Source organism: Pseudomyrmex gracilis, unplaced genomic scaffold (assembly GCF_002006095.1).
Source record: "Pseudomyrmex gracilis isolate BER0280 unplaced genomic scaffold, ASM200609v1 scaffold_23, whole genome shotgun sequence".
NCBI lineage: Eukaryota > Metazoa > Arthropoda > Insecta > Hymenoptera > Formicidae > Pseudomyrmex > Pseudomyrmex gracilis.
In genome coordinates, this window is record NW_018020607.1 from 1,022,848 (window position 1) to 1,043,504 (window position 20,657).

The following is a 20,657-nucleotide window of genomic DNA, read 5'->3' on the forward strand; positions in this document are numbered from 1 at the left end:
TCGCGCGAATTCGATATCAACTTCTATGGATACATTGCGCGCACTATAAATCGACGTATGCTCGATTTCAATTCGCGTTAGTATGGCTGCATACACGTGGTTCGGGAAACACATCGTGTTCCTTTGATATCGCACGAATTGGATTGCAATATTTGACAGCGAGCACAATTTTCACATTAACGCTCATCCTGTTTAGCTCTCCGGCGCTCTCTTGTTGACGGTCAGAATTTACGAAGCACCGTATTAATAGTTCGTATTATTATATAATGTTTCGGAATATATTAATTAGCGCGAATCGCGCGAACTCTTTGAAATCGCACGAATATCCAGTATGAATTTGTAAAAAAATTAATATTGCTAAATATTATATATTTATTTAAAATGCTTTAGTAGTTTGTTTATTTATTTGTTTGAAATGATAATAAAGTATACAACTTTATTCAATTCTTGCGTATTTTTTGATGCAGCCGAACCTTCGAATAAACGGGAAGAGTTCGATATACTATGTGTAATTTTAAATTATATGTTTAATGCTCGTTGAATGTTTAAATAAAAAGATAGGAAAAAGGCAATAACAAGCTAACATCTGATGTTCGGGTAAAATGCTTTTTTAATTCGAATTAAAAGAGAATTTTACATCAGGTGTTAGCTTGTTATTGCCTTTTTCCTATCTTTTTATGTAATTTTAAATTTGCATGAAAAACAACGCGAGTGTAATTTTTCGCAATTGTACAAATTCCGTAGTACGTTAACACGAGAAGATTTCGCCGCAACATTGAACACAGGAACAAGAGAGAAAGAGAGAGAGAGAGAGAGAGAGACGTGAACAGACTCGAGAAATACATCCGAGTATTTTCACTAGCCTATATCTCCCGCGACGCCGAATTTACATAAGCGGCTTTTCTCTGGTCGGGAGCTTTCCTCCCCGAGTCCTAAACAAATATTGACCCGGGGGTCGCTTCCTCCGGGGTGGTCGACGCCGTCGTCAAATGGTCCATGGCTGACCACCGTTCGCATTATCTGTAAACGCTTATTAAACGATGGGGCGAAGTGGGAAATTGTGATGTCACTCGCGACCTCGTCTCGACGACGTTGAGAGTCAAAGTTTAACAACGTTACGTCGTGCCCGTAAGAACAACACCCGGTTTCTCCGATTAATTGATACTCGGGGAACATTAGATGGCAATTGCGTTAACCTTTCGACCGCGAATCATCAGTCGTGTTCCTTGCCGTGGAATATGTCACACTGACGATGATTGATATCGCGAAGCTTGAATCGTGTGAAAATATTGCATAAAGTCTTGCAAACACAACACAAGTTCTTATGAAAGACAAAGCGATTAGTTTTAAAATATTTTAAACAAAACACTTCTCTCTATGTAATTTAATTAAAAAACTTTAAAACAGCGCTCGAAAGTTCCACGTTATTTGCGGTTTATTTGCGATATATTTTTTTCGCCGTCGTCGTAAATTCAAAAAGCTAAGTGAAAAAAGATCACATTGTATTTAGAAGAAAATGAAACTAAACCTCGAAGCAAAGCAGTCTGCTCGTTTGTAAGAAGCGCGATAAGAATGAGCAATGTGCTTGCTTAACTCATCGCGCAGTTTCCACGTAGAGTGTATTATTACGTGTCCTTGCTAACGACAGTTGGATGTAGCCACGTTAGCCGTTCGATCGTACGATTAGTCAGGCGTATCTCTGACTAATTGTGCAGTCACACACGAGGATGAATAATTGCGCGTTATCTTTGAGGCGATCGCTATACGATGTGTTGCCATTACTATCGTCGTCATTATCATCGCGCGCGTTACGAACGCGAAGATGCGTGTCGTAGAAAATAACGTGACGCAATACTTGGAAGTCACTGAGAAAAGTCTATGTTCCTGCAATTGGTTACAGAGCGCAAGCTGTTCGTCGGCATGCTGTCGAAAAAGTTCACGGAGAACGACGTCCGGAACATGTTTAGCGCTTACGGGATGATCGAGGAATGTTCGGTGCTGAGAGACAGCACCGGGAAAAGTAAAGCCTGTGCCTTCGTTACCTTCGCTAGTAAGCAGTACGCCATCAACGCTATCAAAGCTCTGCATCATTCCCAGACAATGGAGGTAAGTTGCGACCGACAATTCCGTCCTTCGTTTTTTCATCGTCAATTCTTTTCCTGCATTTTTTTTTTTTTTTTATTTTTTTTTTAAGTTAATTAAAGAATAATATCTCGGTCGTGTGTAGAAATACTTAGGTCACTAGGAGATATATTCACGATATGATTAGAAAGTCAGGACTGAACGACAGCGTGATCTTCTCGGCTCATTTCTTTTTCGTAGTGATTCAACCGTGCCGTCGGATGTATTGGCTCGATGCCACTGTCACTCGACGAAACATCCGTGTGCATTTACAACCCGGCTAGTCACCTCGGTAATATACCGATTTAACTCTCGGGGTAACTAAAACCGAGCAAGTAAATACGGTTAGACTCCTGGTCCGACACTTTGGCAATTCGAAGCTCGTCGAGACTTTTCCGTCTCCCTCCTTTGATCATTCACGACGCGTCCCTCGACTTCCTAGCTTCCGCAAATGCTAGAATAGGTATAGACAGGTAAATGTTATAGCGTCGGATCTTAGCGTCGTACAAAAACAGCGAAATGTTAATATTGACTGAATATTTAAAAAAGCTTAAAATCGCTGTTCTTTTTAATCTCACCTAAAAAATTTGTTTAGCGAGAGAAGAGTGTTAATATCTAACACTCTGTAAGTAACATTTTTTTCATTAGTAAATGATTACACTGTCATATATTAGCCATTCTAGTTTTATATCAGTAATATCAAAAAAATCCCAAAACAATCGCGCCACTTTTCTGTAATCACACGAAAATTCTGGCAAAAAAATGTTGACATTTTAATTATTTATTGCATCTAATATATCTCATAAACTTTTTTATTTTTTCATGTTTTTATGTATTAGCCATTGTTGCAGTTTTATGTCAGTGATATGTCACGCACTTAAATATTCAACAGCTCTCGCGAGACACAGCTGGCTGTTTCTGCGGAATGACTTCCTCGTTTTGGCGACGATACGCCTATGTAACTGTACTATTTCGAAAAGGTAAAAGCGAGCCGTTGCCAAGGCATGCGGGCACGAGAGCAATTCCACTTTAATATCACGAATATTTCCGGCTGCAGGTTCCTCGAACCTTGCTCGTTCGTCGCTCGTTGTACCGACACAACCGGTACGTCGATTTCGCGTCCGCGATTGCGTCTCACCCGTGCATTGTACGCGCAGTGCATCGACCTCTTGTGATTCGCGTTACCCTTTCGAAACGAGAAATATCTCTTTCCTTCGAACATAACGTTCCCGATCGCCAACGAATCTGTTCTCACGCCAATGTTGAACTTGGACTTGAACCAATAATGAATCGAGGAAAGAGGAACGTGAGATTCAGATGCGTAAACGCTCCAGAGCGAAGCGTCGTGGAAGATCGTAATAAAACAAAATACGTCAAATTGTGCGGCGGATAAACTTGTTTTTCCAAATTTTCGGTCGACAGAAAAGAAGACACGCTGTCGGTAGATCTCGAGAAATATTGGCAAGCACATTTTGAGATGTTATCGAATTATGATCGATAATTTTTTTATTTTTTATCGCGATTTTGCGAAATCGTGTAATTTTCAGGGTTGTTCGTCGCCGTTAGTTGTAAAATTCGCCGACACGCAAAAAGAGAAGGACCAGAAGAGAATGCAGCAACTGCAGTCGAATCTCTGGAACATCGCGGGAGTCAACATCGCGCCGCATTACCTGGCCGTAAGTGTGCTTAATATTTTACAATGAAAGCTCTTTGGCTCGTATCAAAGATTCCATTTGCATCGAGAACGAGAATACGGTTTTCATGGCTCGATCGCTTGAGTGTCTTACATGCACTCTTATGCATTATCTAGCATTTGAGACTCTTTGCACGGTAACCTCAATTTTGTTATGCAAAATGTATACAAAAAACCGGCAACTATGAAACTTTCTCGAAGACTGTGATCCGCGTTCGTCAAACGTAATGCAAACGCGTTCGATGCGGCTACTGAGGCTTTTGTTTCTGATGCTGAACGTTTCATGAGAGGTTTATATGAAACTTCACGAGAGCGTATTCTCTGGCGAATTTGCAATCAATTTCTTTTTACGGAAAATTTTAATGAAAAAGCGCGCGTGGAGATCTTGAGAACGTGTTTAAAATTCTAAACGCGGAAGAAAAAAGTACGCGAACATTTACAAATATTTGTATTTAAAATCCCAAGGATGATATCTCTGACAAATATTAAAATAAACAGATAAATATTATTTATCTGTTTATAACTTAAATGCGTAAAATCGAGTCGTTCTTGACTTATAAAAATTTTGAAATTGTCGCGCTGTAAAGAAAAGATGTGACAAGAACGATCATACAATCGAATGATGAAAATCGCGTTTGCTCGCAGAACGACGCGCACACCCTCGCGCCTGCATCGTTGCAGCTGTTGCAGCAGTTACAGGCGACAACGAGCGCGGCTACCCCTGTCGCCGCAAACGCAGGGGCGGCAAACGCACTGTCGAACGTGCAGCATCAGTTGCTGCTGCAACAACACCTTGGCCTCGGCGCGGCGACACCCGCGCACGCGGCACCTCCCGCCGTCCCCAGTCCGGCGGAGATCAACCCTGCGAATCTACAGAGTCTGGCTACCCTCGCATCCCTCAGCAACACCGCTGGTGAGTATGGTCAGTGTCAATCGCTTGTTATATTGTTATTTTTGTTACTACATTTTCGTTTCTCAATTATAATTTAAATTGCTCGAATTAAATATAAAAGATTTTTATTTCTAAGATTAAATAATATATTTTTTGTTAGATGTTATATACATATAACACGTTAGATATGAGTTATAATTTAAATATAAATTATATTTGCGACCTTGCTCTCTAAAATTATATTCGGCTGCATCTATATCGGTATTGGAATAATTTATGCGCTTACATTTTTCTTTAACTTCTATGTTGTTCCGATTGCGTCCCATCCGTTTCGAAAGTTACAACGAAACGTTCTGGCACTGGCTTTGCTCCGCAATAATAAAATTCTACGTTTAAGAACCGGGAAGGATGTCAGTACAATGAGATACATCGTCATATATCGCGTCTATCATTAACTTGATTTTAAAATATGTGTTTGTGCCGCTCGTTGCTGCGGAACGTACTGTCACGATGACGCGTTCCGGTGTCACACAACGAGTTCACTACGTGCGAACTAATCGTAGAACGACGTTTTACCTACTTTCGACGTACGGATTTTGCCTAAAGTTTGTCAGATAAAATATTAGCTTCAATATTTCCAAATATTGATCAAATTTGGCAATCGAAATTTTTAAGTAACACATCAATCCTTACTTAACTATACATATTACGTATTTGATTTTTTTATCTTAGCGCTTGATAGAAACAAAATATATTTAATATAAGTAAATCAACATTCTTCTTGCTCTTTTTAATTGATTAAAACAAGAAGAAAAGTGTTTAGCTGTGCTGTAGGTATTTAGTATTAGCTTTCATTTTTAATTAAATGTAATTTACATTCTCTTCGCCACAACAATATCACATGTTTAGAAATCACTGTTAGTTCATAAGACCGTTGCGATATCTGTGTAATGTCCGTCCGCGTTATTGTTGCGCAGCAAATGCAGGAGTGTCGCCGATGAGCATGCAGAACCTCGTTACCTTGGCAGCTATGACCGGCGGAAACGGCAATCTCCAGGTGTCGCCAAATAGTGAGTAGAGAACATTTCCCGAAAGTCACGCATAATCTCAGAGAACGCTCATATTATCGTGCATTAAATTCCCGAGAGCCGAACGCTATTCAGCGCTTTGAGATTTTAACCGCATTTTCTCGTCAATTGTACAAAACACCTACACGCTTGTGCATCACGTACGGTTTTGGCCGTATCGTGAACAATAAATCCGCTTGAGCGAGGAGTTTAATGATTGCATGCATTATTGAAGCACTGGTAAACTGTCCACATTTTCGTAGAGTATGCATGACGGAATCGTCACGATTACTGCAGTGATAATAATGCGAAGTATCTGCACGTTCGTCCTCGTAAAGTGTATTAATAGACTGTAATTGTAACATGATGGGGCACGAGATGCGTCTAGCTATATCATATATATATATATGAATGTGTGTATATAGGAGTCGCCCGGAAAAACAGCATTCATTTATTATTTCCATAAACTTTTCCTGTCTCTTGATAGTTTTAGTCGTGAAATGCACAATTTAACGCAGCGTAATGAATTTCCTCGTGGAAATTCATTAAAACCTTTTTAGTAATCCCCGTATCTTTGTACGTAACGTGTGCACGCCAAATCGTGTAAATGTACGAAGTCCGGAGGTAAGATGTATGTTTTAAGTTGATTGCGCAATTATCTTTTTACTGCCTCTCGTCTGTATCAGCGGGACAGGCTAACACACCTTTATTACCTCGCGTGTCCACGATATGACGTTTCTTTCATGATTTATGTAAAGGCAAACGAAAATGTAAGTCAAGTATGTGCGAGTCGCTTCATACGTTGCGTTCTTCATACGCGCACGCAAGTTACGCGATAGAGTGCTGTTTGAACAAGGACGAGTTCTTCAAACAATTATAGCGATTAATCAATCCAACGCATTGTGGGACGAGAAATTTTTTAATTGCATTAAAAAATTGGTTTCCGCACACGGAACATTTTATATTAAATTTATAAACATCGTATAAGTTTACATATCGATAAATTAATATTTAAAACCAAATTAAAGATTACTGGCCAATTGCTGGTTTAATTTCTATTGGAGTATCTTTAAAATAACTATTTCTTATTCGATTCGCAATGATGATGTAAACCGGTGGAAATATATTTTGTACACGTTTTCAACTTGTTCTCGCTAACTTGATTCGCGTCGCATTATTTTGACACAAATAAACGCGTATCGTTGACTCTGCAATTTCGCAGTTGCAATTAAAAATACAATATCGGCACTGGGAAAATCCCGTCAAAGTTGCATTTTGTGTAAATATATTTATATACATATACGTGTGCACATATACATATTAGTGATTCCGCTTACTAATATCGCGAACGTGTTCTGTGTTTCAGCATTAAGCGGCCTGGCGAATTCGACAGCAGGTATGTCGCTATGTACGTGTCGCATTGCCTGGTACAGTATTAACAATTACTAAATTAATTTCGATCATGCAAAAGGGGCCCTAATCCCGTTGACGGTCTGATTTCCCTATTTCGCTTATTTAATAGTCCGCGCGCGCGTGTGCATGCGTGCGTGTTATTCCTCTTTCTCTCTTCCGAAAATCCTCTCGTCGTTTCTATCTATATTTCAATTTCCATGATGGACCCAAATACACCTTGTGCGATCGTACGCCGGATACTAAGAGATTATCTCGAGGGCGAGCTATCAAAGCCGTTTTAATGCGCGATCTCAATTAAATAATTAATAATTTAATTATACTTGGATGTGAAATCAACGTTTTTATTTTTTATTTTGCCCGAGCTTGTCGTATAACAAATTCGCTAAATGAGATGAATGTCAAATTGGCATATGATTATCGAAAATATAAGAGTCACAATACACACAGAAGGTCATTGTATAGAAATTTACACTACGTATAATTTTAATTTCAATGGCGTTTTAATTATAATCGAGATACTTATGCAGCACGTTGATGCTATTATGTAGATTTGCATGCAATGGCCTTAAGCTACAGACAGAATTATTCCATTATTTTCGCACAGTATATATGCCACACAATGACTGGCACGTTGCAAACATATTTTATACGTTATGTTTTCTTTTTTTTTTATACATACAAATGTTATACGTCGCAATTTTAACGCGTGTTATCTTTTCTCGTGCGTAGCTGCTCTTCTGGGGAAAACAGGAAATACAGGTAAGATATTCATGGGAGACAAGTTTGGCTGATTCGCATCCTTCATTTTAGCGTACCGCAAAATGTACTTAATCTTCCTTATCCCTTTCCCCGTCTTTCTTGTATAATTGTAATTATTTTATCGTTGTTTCTTTTGTATATATTTTGTTACGCAAGATCAATAACCATATATTGTTGGTTGCAAATTTACTTAATCAAACGGGTCTCTCCTAATTCAAGCTTTTTATGTGTGAAAAGTTTTGTAGAAAATAATAAAATTTAATTTTTCGATTACGCTTTAATTGAAATATCGCGACGATAGTTATATATTGTACACATAGGTATGTATTTTATTCACAAACGTGAACAGTTAAGCCAATTAGTAACTGATTGGTGCTGCATGGTGGATTGTTGTGAAAACTTTCGCAGACACTGAATTAACGTATTTAATTGGCAAGACCCGGTGGCGCTTTTAGGAACGTACTTTCATCCTCTAATAATCGTATCACTCTAAGTTTTAACAATATGTACATATATACCGGAAACTGAATTATTGTGTGTGTGTGTGTGTATGTGTGTATATCTGAGATGTATGAGACGATATAGGATACTTGCACAAACGCTTATCACAATTAACTTGGTGCACGATTTTCCGTAATGAGAATTTAATCGACGACGATGTGTATGTAGAATAAAAGAGAAGATTAAAATTATTAAAAAAAAAAAAAAAAAAAAAAAATTGTCACAATAAGAACATCATTGAAGTTTTTAATATCTTGTTTTTGTGTGTCACACCATCTAGTACAAAAATATATAATTTGTTTTGTACAAATAATTTGCTTTTTGCCTTTATGTAACAACAAATATTCGGAGCGACCGTCGTCGTGGCGATGTCGCTGCATGTGAAAGGCATGTCGGAATTAATTGGAAGGTGTTGAATTTGACTCTTAAAAATCGCGTAAAGTCAATAGTCGTGATATTTCGTATTTCAAGGGTCCACCGGAGGCAGCCTTAGTCCTGTGACATCGCTCACGCTCAACTCGCTGACGGGGACACCGCTGAACGGGCTTCAGGACTCGCTGAGCAACGCCTATTCCAGTTTGCAGCAATACGCAGGTAATTATTGCATATCTGGCTTGGCTACTTTCAATGTGTACAGAGAATTGCGAGAAACGCAGTGTCCGGACTGCCTTTACGCGTGAACAAGTGCTACTTTCTAATGAGTGAACTGTGCGCATTAAAGCTCTCATTGGAAAGACGACGGTGACCGTGGAAAAGAAAGAATTACATAGTGAGTAACAAAGTAGACCTGTCTAACTATACATTTTCTGTGAATCGTCCACGTATTTTTTTCTCAGTGTCAAGTCGTTCATATGGTTGGTCATCGGGGATCAACGTTTTTATTGCATTTTAAATAACATTGGCGAATAGTTTTATAACCCTATAATGCATACTCACGATATTAAAATTGGTTAATTTTTTTGCAACGTTGAAAATATCGAAATATGCAACACACAGAAATGCGGAAGTGAACCAAATGAACGCTTGAAAGAAAACAGCTGATAAGTTTGCATGTGCCTATTGAAATATCCACGTGTCTAGCGCATAAGACGCACATAAAAATATGTATTTTACAGCGAGTAATGTGGGAAGCTTTTTAACATTGCGTTATAATTTGTAATATAATTTTATCATCGTACAACTTAGTTTTGTATGTAGATTATATTGAAAATAAGACAATATTCAAATATAAGTTTTAAGCTGGGATCCCTAAGAGTCAATGCGTAGAAACGTTTAATTGGTTTATTACGCTAGGTGACATAAGTCAAGTTTCGAAAAACATTCACTTCGCTACTAACAATAAGATACAACTATATAAAACTCGTTAAACATGTATTTTCTTCGACGAGATTTGCGGGATTTGATTTATGTCGCTCTTGAAAAAGTTGTCGCGTGTAGAAAGTTGCGACGCTCACGAGCGTCACTCTGAAAACGTACATTCGTATTTCAGGGTTCCCCGCGTTCACTGCGGCCGCGGCCGCCGCCGCCGCGGCGGCGCAGAAAACGAAGTTCACCAATACGGACAAACAGATTGAGGGTCCCGAAGGTTGCAACCTTTTCATCTATCACCTGCCGCAAGAGTTCAGCGACTCGGACCTCATCTCCACCTTTTTGCCCTTCGGCAATGTCATATCCGCCAAAGTTTTCATAGATAAGCACACGCACATGAGCAAATGCTTCGGTGAGTTGATTCGTGACGGAAAAGACGCGAGTTGAAATAGCGCGCGATGTATACACAAACAAACGAGAAACGAACGGAATGCGTAATTTTGCACTCTTGCGACGTCGTGTTGTTTCAGGTTTCGTGTCATATGACAACGCGTCGAGCGCACAAGCGGCGATTCAAACGATGCACGGTTTCCAGATCGGCATGAAGCGGCTGAAGGTCCAACTGAAACGGTCCAAGGACGCCTCCAAGCCGTACTAGCCGACGTCACAGAGCGTTCGTAGGTAGATACCAAGGACTTCTCGGACATCACACAACCCGATCCGACGTCCTCAATTCGGACGACGCTCGCGCGTTTAATTAACAACCGTCGATTGGTTGATTGATTACATGCCGCAGAGCGGAGATCTTGCGTCTTAGCAATTTAGGTCTTAGATAAACAAAGAAAATATCAGGTGAACAGTACTTCTCACGATGCTCTCTAGTCAAGCGGTGATTTTTCACGAAGGTGTAGCGAGCTAACACAGACGGTCTACGATCGAAAAGCGTCCGTCCTTCGAAGAGGAGACGTCGCCGCTCGACACCTTCGCCGTCCTATCAAAACGAGGCTGTGATAATCCAGAAGACTCTCTTGTCCGTCGGATTGACTTTTCTTCCGAGGTGCAGGAACGTAATTTATCCTATTTAAACGTGTCGCTTGTGCGAAATTTGTCCCGCCGAAAATTGTCTTCTTTCTCTTCTACCTGCCGGGGGATTTCTGCCCATGTGTGAATTTCAAGCACATTTTAATTCAAGTCTGTCTTATTCTGTTCACGTCTGTGCCACGATGTCGTAGTCACGTCTGTTTAACCTTTTCAGTAGCCAAGTTTTTTTTATTACATAGAAATTCCGCTTTTTTCTTCAACAATTCATTCCAGTAATTTTACGGGAGACACACACGATAGGAATTAATGAATTAATATTAACACGTTATTGTTTTTTTCCGGCGGTTTAACTTTATCGAATAGATAATAATTGACTTCAGAGACTATGACTGATGGTTCCTAAGTTCAATTTTGGATCTAGCGTAAATCCGATGAGAGATATTAATTAATTAAGATTAATTACAACACGTTTTATATCTATTTATTTAAATATTTACAAACAGTTTATATATTAAAGTGACTAGAAATTCGGAGACACGTTAATATGTTAAGTCAACATAAAATTTGCACGCAAAAGAGCGTGCAGATATTTTATTATCGTAAAAAAAAATGTGTATCTATCAACTAGATTATCTTAACCCAAGATACGTACATACTTCTGTTCATATAATGTGCACCGGTAACTTTCCAAATAATAATAACAATGGTTCTAGTATATATATATATACTTCTTGTGTTCATACAAAATGAATAAAAAAACTTTTCAAGATGGAGTAATTCTCGAATTAAAGTTTGCTGTATCTTTGTTAAAAAAAAAAGAGATATTTCATATAACGTCAAAAAAAAAAAAAAAAAAAAAACGTTTGCTCATTCCTGTAAATTCAATTTATCTACGAAGAGAACACTTAGATATAAATAAGACATACATGAAAATGTTGAGCTCTGCATTCGTTGCAAAACGGATTTTTCTCAGATATCGCAAACACATTCTCGTATTTATTGCACGGTGTCAAAGACACGTTCGTTTCTTCGTATATCTCGAAAGTCCTGGCGGCACGTTCCCCCCGGATGATGCAATCAAAAAAACAAAAAAAAAAAAAACATCTCATCGCAAAGGCTGCCAGTAAAGCTTTCTGTGCTAACTTACTGTTGCACAAAGTGGAATTACGTACGTGAAGTTCACTAACAAAATACGTAGCTTTTTCCCCCTCCATAGGAAAGTAAAAAACATAAAAAGTAGTTTCGCTTTTTGAATTTTCACGCAGCGTTCAAGTCTCGTACCTTGTATAACCATTTTGATGATTTGACTTTTTTCTCTCTTTTTTTTTTTCACTTTCTCCTACATACTTTTGTAATTTATACTCTTTCTATCTTTCTGTCTCTAGCTCTTTCTTTCTCTCTCTTTCTTTGTCTCAATAACCATGTAGTTTGAGCCGGCAGATACCGAAAAATACCTAAAGGATCTACCTCACTCATTGTATACTCACGTCAGCAGCTATATATATATATATATACACATATATAGCTGACAGCTATATATATATATATATATATATATATATATATACACATTATGCCGCGTGTTATCCTTCGTTCAGTGTTCGAGGCGCATAGAATTCGATACGTTTTCTCACGTGATATAATAATATCACTAAATCTTTTTTTTAATGGTTAATCACGCTACGACGCTTTATTAGTTAGTACTAACATTGCCATGTGATTTTTGGGGAAGGGGGGAGGGAGGGGGAGAGCAAAAGAAAATGCAAGCTGCGGTCGTTGCAAGTGATAGGCAAGCCAATCGTTTCCGTCAAAATAATTGTAGAAAAGTGTTTTTTTAATTTTTTTTTATTTTATTTTGATTACGTCTTATTGAGTTGTATATAATATTTTTGCTTTCAAACAATCAAGAAACAAACAGCTTTTTCAACTTGCGAAACGGCTGGCGCTTGTGTCGCATGTACAATCTGAACGATTAAAACGTTTGTTTTGCAAATCTGAATCCGGAAACTGTCGGCACAAAATTTCACCGACCGCGTTGCATTAGCAACGAGTTTCCACCGATGCGCTGTCGAACACTTTGTTTCCTTGTGACTGTCCAAAGCTGAACAAAGTGGATGCTCGTTGCTCGTGTCTGAAACAGACGACTCGGCAAACTACCTGTGTACACGATGCGCGGTGGCGTTGATTTGCAAGGCTCTGCGAGCTTTTCGCTTTTTTATGATGTTACCCATAATAATCAAAAATAATTTTATCTACTCGTCGCAATTTTTTTTATCACAGAGCTGTGTATATTTCAATTCAATGCTTCAATCGGTGATTCAATTATTTTTCAATTTTCGCTATAATAAAAGCAAAATTACGTCTATTCTCTGTGAGAAAAAAATACATATTATATCATTTGTTTTTCTCTTCTGCACGCACACATTCGTACTGCGGCGAGTGCAAAAGTGGATCACTTTAAAATTGAATGTGGCACTTTACGGACGCGCAATTGGACTTAGCAAGTCTCGCAAGGCCTCAAAGGAAACATCACCGCGCGCGTTTGCCCGGGGTACAGACCTTCATATCTGGTGTGTGGTGGTGACTAACCTGTCCGTGTGTTTGTTTGTGTGCCAGCAGGTGGCCTGTGACGTTGTGACCGTGTACTCTCGATCGGAGTCGCCGTGCCATGTCAGTCTCAGTCAGTCAAATCGGTATCGACCGGTATCGACCGGTCGATCGATCAGTCACGATCCCCTGGTCAGTCTTTCGATCAGTCTATCTATGTCTGTCGGTGCCTGTACAAAACAGCAACACTCGCCCAACGCGCTCTCACTTTCGTCGTATATGATCCTTCGTCCCGAACCTTTTCTCTCTCTACATTTTCACATCCTCTTGATTCCTCGCGCGTCTCCCAACACCAACCTCTCTGTCTACGAGAACGTCGTTCGTGTTTCGTGATCGCACAGAGAGGATCACTGGCGATCCTCGAGAAAGATTCTCGCGTCTCGTCCTCTTCTCTATCTTCGACTACGCATGCAAAACGCCGGACGAATCCTCGGGACTCGCAGCAGGAGAATTGACGATAGGAGATGGACGTGCGAAAACACGTCTGCGCACGCAGAGGAATACGGACGAAGAGGGCGAAGAAAGAGGGACGATGAGAAAGACGGAAGACGATGCACCGATTGCCGAGCTGGGTTCCTCGAAACTGACGCGTTACGTTAACGATTGTCTGTCCATTTCTCCTTTGTGTGTGTATATATAAAAAATTATATATATATATGGGCACATATTACGTGCACGCGCGTGTGTATGGTATGTGCGTGTGTATGTTAAAAGCGCGGCAAGGATACTTTCGTATCTACCTGGCGGCGCTCTTCATCGCAAAGATGAAGAGGGACAAAGAGACGAAAAAAGCGCGCAAATTGCGCAAGAAATTTTCTTATACATAACTATACATATAAATAAATAAATATATATATATAGGTATACATACATGTTCATAAATCGAATTATCGACTGAGAACTATTTTTATCGGCTCTACTGTCGAGATCGCTGTCAGCGCCTCGCCAAACGCCTGTTTATATAAATACGAAATATGTACACTACACGCCACCTAACACACACACACACACACATATATATATATATACACATGTACGTCACAGCGAACTAATCGCAAGTGACATGAATACGTGCGTGTGAAGAAGCGCGGCAGACAGAAACGCGAAAGGACGAACAATGATCGCGCGGTAACGGCGACTTCTTGTAGGCTTAGGTCACGCAAAACATACCAAAAACGAAACTGATACAAAGAAACAAAACCGATGTAGGTAGTGGCAAATATAAGAGACATTTTGTAGCTATGACTTTGTGATAAGAAGATTGTACTATATATATAAGGAGGGGAAGAAACTGGGTTTTTCGGGGCCGCATTCTGATCCTCCATGGGGGCCCGATGGTGTCTCAGAACGCGAGACCACTGGGTCAGATCGCTCAGGAGTAACACGTTAAGTGTCACACACGCACGCGTTCGATTCCACATCGCCATCACAAAAATCGTTTCGCGAACATAGACAAGTAACACGAGATGCGACAAGTTTTCAAACGTTTGAACGAGTTTTCTGACCGCGCGCTCATCGCGATCATCTTTTTGTTTTTCATCGGATGCACGAAATTTACGCGATTAGTCTTTAGCTCTTTGTGAAAGCTGGGTATGGGACCGATCAGATGAGTTGTTTGGGTCGATTCAACGAGCTCCATTCACACGTTTCACTGGTTCGATTTGCAGAATGGAAGCAACTTCGCGATCAGAAACAAAAAAGCGAGAGATTCACTCGAATAAGATGGCGTCAATATTTGCAAAATATTCCGGGACAATTTACTCCTGTAACAGAGTGGTTCTCTAATTTACGAAATAATCCTCGCTTTTGCTGCGTCTCGTTGTGAGAATAAAGCAAACACATCATTAAGTAACACGTTCTGACTTTGTTTCAAGTGAAACAGAAATCTAGACATTTTGTTTTCGAATAAGATGCAAACGATCGGATTGCCGCGAGCAAATGTTTTCACGTACCAATTATTATTTTCAACTTGATAATGTTTGATTAAAAAAACAATCAAAGAAGCAATGCGATTCGAACGAATCGAAATGTCAAAGTCTGCACAGGGTCTAATGAAAAGCGAGTCGTTCTCAATGCTCTAGTCTGAAAATGCTTCTGTAGATATTAACTTAATAAAAAAACTGTGAGATATCTCAAAGAGAGCTGAGAAATCGTGTTACAAAAGAGAAAAAAATCAACATTTTAGATAGAATTTTCAACTGCACTCATTGTATCTTTTTTTTTTCGATAATCTCATGTTACAAGAGATAAAACACACGCATAAACAAAGTTTGCTATAAACTTTAAAGTTTTTTAGAACATGATTTTGTCTTTTAACAATGTGTGTTGAATAATATTACATATTTAAAAACTTCTAAAACTTTTTCACCTTTTGATACGCAATTCAAAATTATTATTGATGTTTAAAAGATATCTTGTACGAAAATATATATTCAAAATATTAATAAAAACAACTTCTGTGTGAAATAGTTCAAAAGCTATAAAAGCGCAAAACTATCTCGATCTTTTGCAATTTTTAATTTTTATCTTTTAGGAGCATGTCTCTTAGATTTCTGTTATTCTTGAAAACTATTATGTTCTTTCTTTGTTAAAAATATATATACATATATATATATATATATATATATATATATATATATATAATAACGAACGTCAAAATTTTCTGTAAAATTGAATGCTTTTTTTATTTGTTATACTATTTTAGTGACTAGAACTTGAATTTCGCGCAGCTTCCTTCCTAAAGAAATTGCCATATTTTTTTTCTTACGCTTGTCGTGTCACGTGACCGTTCATGATCGCTATCCACAACTCAGTTTCACAATATCCTTTGATTCGTTGTTTTTATTTTTCTCGCGTAATCTTGTCTATATTAGAACAAGTTTGCGTTCATTTAATTACAGAATGGCAACTATTTTGTCTTTTTTTTTACAAGTTTCAATTATCTATAATAAACTTATAGCAATATTAATTAATTTTTTGACGCTGCGTTATATTTGCCTTTATTTTGAAAATGAGACAACATTAAATAAATCTTTAAAATAAATTTAAAACTTAAATCACATTAAATATCCTCATAAAATAAAAAATAAATTTGTTTTGTTCTCTTTATTATTAACTGCCGTTCGTGATTAAATGTGCGATCTTGTTTTATCTTGTTTATTAATGTTAACATAGGCACATGCGTCAGACCAAATAAATGGAGCAATCGGCGTCGTTTTTTTTTGTTTGTTTTTTTTTTTCGAAAAATAGAATTTAAGCGAAAAAAACAATTTTATTTGACATTTTTAATTAATTGTCTTTGGCAAAAAAATGCGGACGTCGCGCTCCGTGCAGATTACCAAAGATGTGTCTTTAACTAATTGATGTACTTACGCAACGCTAACGACTAATCTAACACAGATTAAGTCGATTTTGATTAACAGTAGAAGAGACAAGTACGCATTACACATTAGTCTTGTGCGTTATATACAAATAGAGCCTAGTCACAAATATCATTTATCAATTGAACAGTCGCTTCTATGTTCGTGTCATCTTCATCATTATTCTTTATAAGCACGCACGTTGACATTGTTGTTAGTGCTGCTACGTTTATGGCTATTGCTATGTTTATCCTTGGCAGAGATAAATTTGTTGCTACAATTTGATTATTATTATTATTATTATAGATAATTATTGTTACATACATATTATTATCTCTTTTTCTCTATGATTATTTTATTATTCTTAGTATTGTACAATTATATAGTGCTAGAGAACACCGCTTAAAATATGATTAATAGTATGTGACGATTATATGTATTTCTCTATTACATTTTAATATGTATTATCACACACACACGAGCACTTCGTGCGCGACAGCGATCGCGATTATCGCCTGTTATTGTTGCCGATATATCGATCGCTCGCTGATTTAGTGCCGCGATGGCAAAAATATCAGTTTCATTCAGGATCGGAACACCTTCTTAAGATACATCTTTACGTCCGGTTTTGCAAATGTACGCGCGAACGATTTCATTCATTCGAACAAAAAAAGACGAATCATGTGTCAACTTTACGAGATCACTGTAAAACAGTCGAATGAGAAGTAATATTTGTTTGGACGGTCGTTTTTGAACGAACATTTACAATGTTATAAGACGCGCGATGTACTTACGACGTTGATATTGATTTAGTATTTGTTCTTACGTTACAATTATCAAAAGATTGAACGAACTGAAACGCACGAAAGTTTTTTGTTAATAATCGCCGACGTACTTGTAAACGTCTGTGACAAAAGTGATTGTCGTTTTCTTTGCGACTAAGAGATGCAAACGCAATAATTCCTTGACAAAAGTAAGAAAACGATTTTGTATTATTGTACACAAATCAATCTATTTTTAGTTAAACTGAAGATATATGAATATTTGCTCTTGCATCTCATATATATTACATAAAACATTTATTATTATAGAACTTAAGTAACTTCACCACACACGTTAATAATGTAAGATTCCTTTCCTCTTTACTCTCTTGTATACAAATTGATTAATTCGCTAATTTTCTTTTTGGACCGACGTTTGGCACGGCCGTCTACTTGTATTATTATTTTTACCTTTCGATCGTAAATCGAAATCTGTGTCGATATATTCTTGTTTTTAAATGTTTGAGCAATATTATTTCGTGAGACTATTGTTATGCCGTTGAGTATATCATCTTTGCGTCGTTAAAATATTAATAATTTGTCGTGCTTCTTTATTTTTGTTTTCTTACATGCTGAAGATAGAATTTGTTCTTTTTTTTCTTTAATTTGTTCGTCCAACGCGTTTCTCCCCTGGTGCAATTTACTTTACACTTTTTTTTTACTTAGAAGATGGAATGCGTCCTGTCGGAGCAATCGAGATAATGAATCGTGTCCAGTCTATCGCAAAGTGCCCTTTGATTGTGGCAAGTTGAGTGTGTGATATTAGTTGGGTGTGTCAACGAAAATATTGTTAAATTATCATGTTTCACTTTAAAAGAAAAACGATAATTTATAATAAAAGTGTATAAAAACATTAATGGGTTTAATTAGCCAATCGCTAATATACATCGCTACGATACATTTATTCACAGAATTTATAATGACAAGAATGGAAATATATATTCTAATACAAAATTTTCAGTGTCAGATATCATCACTCAACGTGTGAAAACCGTCGCTTTACGTAAATCGCAAATGTAGTGTGTTGTTCAGTACTTAAGTGATTGCAAAAAGTACTTATGCATGTAAGACATAATTTATCTACATTTTTAAATAACTTGTTCGTATATAGTCGGACGCGATTGTAACATATTTTACGATTAACTGTTCTATCGAAATGTGTGACGAGTTTTTCTGTGTATCAAGTGAATATTATTGATTATCAAATGTGTACGTGACTTAAGTTAAAAGATTATCGCGATGATTCGAAGGACGCAGTGAATCCTATTCTTCTTTTTATTATTATTATTATTATTATTATTATTATTATTATTATTATTATTATTATTATTATTAGAACGATTTGACCCTCGACGATCGAAGGACAATCGTGAATTGCGATGCAATGTCGAAACTTTATATCGCTGTGTGGTTACTCCACGTGCACATTGCGACGGCTTTTCACGTGTGCGTGCATACGCGCACACACGCTCGGGCATTAAGTATGTTTTAGTGTATCTCTGTACACGTACGGATCTATACATATTGATGTAAAATGTCTGCGTGTACGATGTTAATCATCGCCTTCTGTCGTCGCGCTTTAACGCCGTTGTTTTCTTTACTGTTGATTCTTTACTTTTTGTTCAGCTTTTTCTTTTTATGTTCTTTTCGTTATTTCTTTAACTAGTGGCCACCTGTTTATTGATTTTAAAACGATCGGCGGTGAAATCGCGGAGACCGTAGGCGCACATCGTTGAATATATATATATTTTTTTTTCTGTTTCGCTTTGTCTACAGCGCAATTAGCATGTGGCATACATGTTGAAAATAACAATACATGTATTTATTTTGTTGTTTTAATTCTTTTTCTTCGCTTTATTACCGTATTTTCCAGATCCTGATTCTCCTTTAACCGTTCTTCAGCAGAATTTTTGTAGAAAAGCTGTGCCCCAACGCATACTCGATTTAACTCCTTAATAATGGACTCTGTTTTTTTTTATTTTTTATTTTTTATTTTTTATTTTATTTATTTATCAAGAGAGATAAAAATATATATACTAAGTTATTTATTTACGAAAATGCGAAAACTTATTTATTACTTATGCTGAATTATTGTATAACACTTAAGGAGTTAATTTATTATACGAGCAATGGCCTTTTTTATACGTATTTTTTTTTGCATTGTATATACCTGTATGTGTACAGCGTGCTTAAAAAAATACTAATGATATAATTATCGCTGCTAATGAAAGAAATGTTGTATATATACAAGCAACTAATCGTTTTACGGCAACTTTCCTGTTCACATATAATTTATTTATCAATACTGAAAGTTTCTACGATATTTTATAAGCAATGAAAAACGCGGCATAAATTAAAAATTTGTTGTTCAGCATTGTTTTATTTCATAGATTTTACAATTTTGTTTTTTTTTATTGCATCTGCGCACGTGTAAGTATGAATCGCAAATGAGAAGACGAAAAGCAAGCAAAGCTGTTTGAACGACTGCTTTAAACTATAATTATAAATGGCCCCTCGAGAGATAAAAGTAACACGTAAGTTAACTTGGACCTAGCTAGAAATATTTCCTCGTTCGGTCAAACCAAGAAGCGTCACACTTTTTTATCATAAAACTTGACACTTTTATACGTATGTATATAAACTGAATGAAATCACGTTTACACGTTTTACCCGAGAGAACAAACGAGAAAGTTCGTTGTGTAATAACAACGCTTTCAAAAAGCCATTTTGCTCTTGTGGCTTAAAAATTAAATGTAAGATCTTTAATTTATTTATGTGTGTAAAAAAACGATATGTATTATTTATTGAATTGAAATTAAACGTAAAACATATGCGCTGACTTCCCTCTTCCAAAGGTATAAGAACACTTGATTACTTGAAACAAGTTGCGGGAAGCTCGATCTGTATAAATTACAACTTGTATTCCAGGCTTGACATAAAAAAAAGTCTCTTTTGTCGTCTTATTTGTGTCAAGTCTCCGATTACATGAATATTGCACAATATGCGGTCGTTTTTTCGGCGCTCACACCGAAACTAGAACATCAGTTGTACAGAATATCCGCACGCACATCCGAA

General features: G+C 37.3%; 1 protein-coding gene across 25 annotated transcripts in view; it reads left to right on the forward strand.

The window, feature by feature from the left end:
- LOC109852009 (CUGBP Elav-like family member 1) overlaps nucleotides 1-15,565 on the forward strand; it is a 406,212-nt gene extending 390,647 nt beyond the window's left edge. For 13 of the 25 annotated variants that reach the window (XM_020422721.1, XM_020422723.1, XM_020422722.1 and 10 more), the window contains 9 exons: nucleotides 1,901-2,106; nucleotides 3,669-3,797; nucleotides 4,460-4,736; nucleotides 5,684-5,776; nucleotides 7,140-7,181; nucleotides 7,916-7,945; nucleotides 8,918-9,040; nucleotides 9,936-10,166; nucleotides 10,285-15,565. In XM_020422721.1, the coding sequence (XP_020278310.1) occupies nucleotides 1,901-2,106; nucleotides 3,669-3,797; nucleotides 4,460-4,736; nucleotides 5,684-5,776; nucleotides 7,140-7,181; nucleotides 7,916-7,945; nucleotides 8,918-9,040; nucleotides 9,936-10,166; nucleotides 10,285-10,412 (1,259 nt within the window). In that variant the 3' untranslated portion in view covers nucleotides 10,413-15,565. The remainder of the gene's footprint in view (nucleotides 1-1,900; nucleotides 2,107-3,668; nucleotides 3,798-4,459; nucleotides 4,737-5,683; nucleotides 5,777-7,139; nucleotides 7,182-7,915; nucleotides 7,946-8,917; nucleotides 9,041-9,935; nucleotides 10,167-10,284) is intronic. The other 12 variants (XR_002249961.1, XR_002249960.1, XM_020422733.1 and 9 more) reach the window with 12 other exon arrangements.
- The last annotated feature ends 5,092 nt before the right edge of the window (nucleotides 15,566-20,657 follow it).